Source organism: Colobus angolensis, unplaced genomic scaffold (assembly GCF_000951035.1).
Source record: "Colobus angolensis palliatus isolate OR3802 unplaced genomic scaffold, Cang.pa_1.0 Scaffold247, whole genome shotgun sequence".
NCBI classification, from domain to species: Eukaryota; Metazoa; Chordata; class Mammalia; order Primates; family Cercopithecidae; genus Colobus; species Colobus angolensis.
In genome coordinates, this window is record NW_012115677.1 from 3,526,687 (window position 1) to 3,533,365 (window position 6,679).

Below are 6,679 nucleotides of genomic sequence, written 5' to 3' on the forward strand. Positions count from 1 at the left end.
TAGCTGTGTGATATTCAGCAAATTACTTAGCATCTCTGAGTCTTCAGTTCTTCTTTTACAGATTAAATAAATTAAATAAGTAACATATTTGCATAACTTCTGATAAAATGCTTAACACAGAATCAGTGTTCATGTAGTATTAGTTTCCATACTTCTCTGCAAATGAACTCCCTGAGACAGTTAAATCTAGTTCCTTGAATTATAATTCAATTAGGAATTCACTTTCTTTTATTCATTTCTTCATTAAATAAATATTCACTGAGTGATTGCAAGCAATGTTTATGTCAGGTGAGGTGGGTTTGCACAGATATAATAATATAGGTGGATCTTCCCTTTAAAGATCATGAAGAGAAGGAACAACAGCTTGTAAATAATCATAATATGGGGCAAAACCCAAAAGGTAAACAAAAGTATTCTAAGATTCCAAGGGGTGAAAGATTACTCCTTTTTTTGAGGCAGAGTCTTGCTTTGTCACTCAGGCTGGAGTGCAGTGACTTGATCATGGCTCATTGTAGACTCAACCACCTGGGTTCCAGCGATCCTCCCACCTCAGCCACCCAAGTAGTTGGTACTACAGGTACATGCCACCATGCCTGGCTAATTTTTAAATATTTTGTGGAGGCGAGGTCTCAGTATGCCGCCCAGGCTTCTGAGCTCAAGTGCTCCTCCTGCCTTGGCCTCCCAAGATTACTTCTTAACAGAGGATCGGAAAAGGCTTTTGAGAAAGGGAGCATTTTAGCTGGGCCTTGAAGACAGCAGGGGTGCTAGAAGAAAGTAATTAAAAGGAAAGCATGGAAATTGGAAAATGAATGATTCTATTTGTCATGAGGCCTGTGATGACATGAGATAATGTTTGGGTTAGAAAAAGGAGGCTTTGGGGTTATAACTTTGGGTTAGATAATGGAGGATTTTGAATGCACCCTAAAGAGCTTGGACTGACATATTAGGCAGTAAGGCATCAATAAAGGTGGTAAGCAAAAGTTTTTTAGTTTTGATAGGATTCTTCTACCTAATTTATTAGCTATTCCTTCTAAATTCATGCTAGTCCCTATTAGATATGCATGCTTCCTAGGTCTTCATCCAAGTTGTTGAAATGTTCAACAGGGCAGGATAAAGAAGAGAGCCCAGTAACGTACCATTTAAACCCTTCTCCACCAGGGCACTGATCCATTCATCAGCATTTGTGGCTCAGTTTTCAATATAATAGAAATTCACTGTATTGTGTTGTCATCAGTTAAAATTTCCCTCTGATTTCTAAAGCTATCCTGAGAAACACTGTCAAATGTTTCACTGAAATCAGATCCACACTGACCTCCTATGATACCAGTAGCAAAAACTAGAAACATCTTGATTTCAGTGAACCCATGCTGGGATTCAGTGAATCCCAGTGTTCATATCCAAAGTCATTACCAGCCCTTCACTTAACAATACCACTTAATAATAAATAACTCCAGGATTCTGCCAGAAAATTATATCAGTTGTTATGTCTTTGGGAAGAGGTATATGAACGTCTTGCAACAAAGTAGAGTTAAGGTTGAGTAGAAAGAACAGCAAGGCTCAGCCAGGCGTGGTGGTGCACGCCTGTAATCCCAGCACTTTAGGAGGCCGAGGCAGGCGGATCACGAGGTCAGGAGTTTGAGACCAGACTGACCAACATGGTGAAGCCCTGTATCTACTAAAAATACAAAAATTAGCCCAGCATGGTGGCATACACCTGTAATCCCAACTACTCAGGAGGCCGAGGCAGGATAATCACTTGAACATGGGAGGCAGAGGTTGCAGTGAGCCAAGATCGTGCCACAGAACTTCAGCCTGGGCGACTCAGTCTCAAAAAAAAAAAAAAAAAAAAAAACAAGAAAGCAAGGCTCAGTGCTGAATGGATGTGACAAACTCAAGTTATGATTCAGTCAAAGTTTAGATCTAGTATTTTACAGAAAAGTAGCATGGCAAACAACAGTAAAGAGTGAGCAGTGACTAGGACTCAAGACTCAGATATATAGGACTTTATTATTCCACATGACTATCAGGCAGTATGGTCCCAAGGAAGGGACAGTCGTTTAAGGACTGGGCTGGCACCACATCCCAGATTTTCTAACATTTAGCAAAGTGCTCTCTTCCCTGCTTGATGCAGCTGCCCTCTTATGCTGCATCTTGAAGCAGAGAACAAGGCAACCAACTCCCTTCAGACTCTAAAATAACAGTTCTCAAAACACAGCCTGGGGACCCTTTGGGGGATTTGCGAGGTCAGAACTCTTGATAAAAATATTGACACTCTCTCATGAGTATACAGTGGAATTTCCCAGAGGATACACGTAGTATGATATTGGAATAAATTCAGAAGCAGATATGAGAATCCAACTGTTGTCTACTAAGCCAAACATTAAAGAGATTTGCAAAAATGTAAAACAATGGTATTCTTTTAGTTTTTTAAAATTTGGGGCAATGATCATTTTTCACTAAAATGTTATTTATGTTAACATAGGTAGGCTTATTGGCTTATCATTTTTAAGTCAATTATTTTTAACTTTTTTTTTTTTTTTGAGACAGAGTCTCGCTCTGTAGACAGGCTGGAGTGCAGTGGCGCCATCTCGGCTCACTGCAACCTCTGCCTCCCGGGTCCCGCTTCAAGCAATTCTCCTGCCTCAGCCTTCAGAGTAGCTGGGATTACAGGCGTGTGCCACCAGGCCCAGCTAATTTTTGTATTTTTAGTAGAGACAGGGTTTTACCATGTTGGCCAGGCTGGTCTCGAACTCCTGACCTTGTGATCCACCTGCCTCAGCCTCCCAAAGTGCTGGGATTACAACCGTGAGCCACTGCGCCCAGCTTTAATTTCTAATAGAATAAATATTGATAGATATGACTCACTTAAAAGCTATTTGGTATCCTCAGTGACTTTTTTAGAGTGTAATGGAGTCCTGAGATCAAAAAGTTTGAGAACTGCTTGATCTGAAAAAGCAAGCCTAAAGTCCACCTTTTGCTCCCTGAGGGAAGGCAAGTTGCCCAACCTTTCCAAGACTTTTTCTGGCTCCATAGGATGGAATGATGACTTAAACTACCTGCTAGGGTTATTGCGAAGACTAAACGGGGAGAGTCTGTGTAAAACTCTTAATTCAGTGCATGGCATATGACTATTCAGTAAATATTAACCATCTGTTATTATTATTGCTTCTGCTATTACTGTTACTACTACTGTGAGGGCTATTACTCCCTGCTGGTGATGTCTTTACTCAGATACATAAAGAACTTATTCTTTGAACTTGATAATGCTTTCAGGCCATTGCACTTGTTCCCTTTGCCTGGAATATCTTTTCCTCCTTTTTGTCCAGCAAATCTTTATCATTTCTTCTTGTATCAACTTTGAGCTTCTTTGACTTGGAAGCCTTCATTGACCTCTCAAAACTATCCTAGGTACCCTGCTGGAAGCCCCAATCTTTGCCCCTTTAAGAGCATACCACAGTGTAATTGCTTGTGTCTTTGCTGGCTCTTCCATCACACTCTGAAAACTCTGTGAGAGAAGGGACCATGCTTGTTCACTGCTATAATCATAAAGCTCAGCACAGTGCCTGGCAGTCAGTAAATGCTTGTTGAATACATTTTGTAAAAGTCTTCAATATGTCTTCTTGCCACACTGCTCCTTTCCTGTCCCAGGGTGCCTAAATAAACTCTATCCTGATATCCTGAACATTCTTGTAAATCTCTTTGATCCTCAAGTTAGATGTAAAAACTAAACTCAAACAATGATCTAGGCTTCATGTATAATTTTAAGGTAATGGTTAAATGACTTACAGGATGTTTGATTACACCCCTTATTTCCCAGGGATTTAGAGTTGTACAGGAGGTAAAGTCTTGACCTTTGTATGAAAGTTGGGTAATTCTTAGCTATGATCTGCGCATAGACTATAAACAATTTAAGATGGAGAACTAAGACGGCTAGAGAAAATGCCCCTGGGTGCCAGCTTGCACCATAACTCTTACCACTATAAGAGGAGCGGAGGATAAAGACTGCTTTCTTCCTTTTAGTTGCCATTCCTTCTGCCATTCATAGAATTTGTGTCTGCACTTTTCTCATCCACTGATAGCTGGTGGCAGTTTCAGAATATCTATTGGAAGAGGGGCTTAGAGGAAACAGTTCCATTGAATAGCGGGGTAGGAAAGTTTTTCCTTAATCTCTATTTGTATTTTTCAACTTAGATTGCATGTTTCTTTTGGAGAATGTTCTTGGATATAAGAGGGTGCTAAGGACTTCCAAGCCACCCCACTGCTAAGAGTACATCTATTTTTAGTGTGGAAACATTTGAAGTAAACGAATAGACATGTTTGATAAGAGAGGTTTGACTAGATCTCTTTTATTATTGCTTTTCATACAGGTAAACCTCAACTCTGCCTAGTGAGCACTCACCAATTCAAAAAAGATTTGAAAGTTCAAAAAAGCAGTCAGTGTTGAGAACACATACTATATTTACTAGGTCTGGGGCCCTAAAAGATCAGTATAATCAATAGGAAATAGGCAGCTTGACAGAAGAAAAACCAAACTTGGGGCAATCAGTTTATCATGCAATCATTATATATTTATTTCAGCTACGGACAATACAATGCTGATACCACATAATAGAAGATGTGACCTCAAAGGGCTTGCAACCTATTTGGGAAGACAAGTAAATGTCTACTAGATTATCATTTAAGCATGCTTCTGAGACTAATCTTTAGTGTTCCTTGTTCCTGCTGGTTATTCTCTTGGCCTAATTATGTGAGGAAAACAGAATGAAGGAAAAGGGATGGGAAGCAAGGGAGATGTGGCTAAAAATATTAATGCTCTTAAGCCATGGGCTCCAAATTTAAAGCAATACATTCATGGTTTTAAAGCTGGAACCTGTAACTAACTTCTAATTAGTCCCTCTTATTTTGTAGAGGAGGAAACTGTGGCCTATCCTGCAAAGCACTATAGCTGATAATCGGTGGCTCTAAGATCAGAAGTCAGGTTCTCTGACTCTCAGTCTAGTGTCCTTTCCATCACAAACAAGTGCTTCTGAAGGTAAGGTAAAATGACTGGAGTCTTCCCATGCCTGGGGTCTATGCTAAAGAGCCTTAGCTTTTCCTTGAATGGATAGGATGGAATTATTTGAATTATTTTATTAGACCTGCATTACAAATTTTTTTAGCATGGCAATTTTCATCAATTCTAATTTCTCAGTTACCAAAATACAATTTATTAATGCTAAAATCTCCAGTCCTTATCAAAGGGCAAATTAATTTGAATATCAGACTAATAAATTGTTTTTTAACCTCTATTCACCCTTCCCTCCACTTTCATATCTTTAACCTATTGAATGACTTACAAATTTTCTATTTCACTCTTGACCTTTTTTCTGAATTTCAGTTTCATATTTCAGTTGCTGCATCTCTACCTGTTTTTACTTCTATGACCTCAAACTCAACATGAAGCCAGCTTCCCTTTCACGTATTCCTATTTCTGTCAATGACACCATCATTCTTCCAGTCATCCAGGTCTGAAATCTTGGCATCATCTCTCCTCTTCTTCTCTTCTAAATCTTGCTTCTTCTCTTCTAAATCTTGTGGGTTACCAATTTCTGTGCCCTCTTGCTGAAATATTTAATATTTCTCTCAATTCCATTTCTTCTTTTTCTTCTTCTTCTTTTTTTTTTTTTTTAAAGACAGAGTCTCACTCTCATCCAGGCTGGAGTGCAGTGATGCGATTGTGTTTCACTTCAGACTTGACTTCCCCAGCTCAAGCGATTCTCCCACCTCAGCCTCCCAAGTAGCTGGGACTATAGATGAGTGCCACCACACCGGGCTAAGTTTTTGATTTTTTTGGAGATGAGGTCTCACTATGTTACCCAGCCAGGTCTCAAGTAATCCTCTCAGCTTGATCTCCCAAAGTGCTGGGATTACAGGCACCACACCCAGCCCATTCCTTTTTTTTAATTCCATTTCCAACACCCTAACTCAGGTCCTCCTGATCCCACAACCGGGTGGTGACAATTATCTACCACTCATCCTGGTCCCATCCTAGCAACCCAACCTACAACTACTGTGGACCACTCTCTCAAAATTACAGTTTAAACAAAAACACAAACACCCATTTCACCCCTTTGATTCTAATTTTTCACTGCTCCCCGGTGTCCCTGGATAATAAAATTCAAATTCAAACTCCTGGATAATGTTGCCCATGCCCTTGCCACCTCCTCGCACTTTTCCTTCACAAAACCATCCTCCCCAATCAGAAATTTCTTTTCTTCCCAACGCCCACCTCTACCTTTGCCTTAGGCCTGTAATGGACTCTGGTTCCTCATCTGAATTTTGCTCTGTTAAAGTGACCAACTAGAGCAGCGGACCACGGCCCCTCCTCAAAATTCCAGAGGTACCTATGATCTTTCTAGGGAGGCAGGCTTCAGACCTGGGTTCCCAGAAATCTCTACGTTTGTCCCTTTCCCAACTAGAGAATTAACTCTTGCAGGGCACAAAACAGCCTCTATTTCTTTGCGTCCCCCGCGCCTGTTTGTTGAAGACTGAGCTGAAGGAGTAGCAGGTGGTGTTAACTCGTCAAAAAGATGGTGGCCAGGGGGAACACCCCCACAGCTCTCCCCCGACAGCAGGGCAGGTGTGTCTGGGGGCTTCGGCGGGTGCCGGGGCGCGGGGCGGATGGTGCCCCCCAGGCGCA

The 6,679-nt window shown here is 40.9% G+C and overlaps 1 protein-coding gene across 1 annotated transcript in view; it reads left to right on the forward strand.

Moving 5' to 3' along the window:
• The first annotated feature begins 6,396 nt into the window (after positions 1-6,396).
• The window catches only part of LOC105514544 (mitogen-activated protein kinase kinase kinase MLT), a 193,630-nt gene continuing 193,347 nt past the window's right edge, over positions 6,397-6,679 (forward strand). Inside the window, exon 1 of the mRNA XM_011945967.1 lies at positions 6,397-6,619. Coding sequence (XP_011801357.1) covers positions 6,570-6,619 — 50 coding nt within the window. The 5' untranslated portion in view covers positions 6,397-6,569. The remainder of the gene's footprint in view (positions 6,620-6,679) is intronic.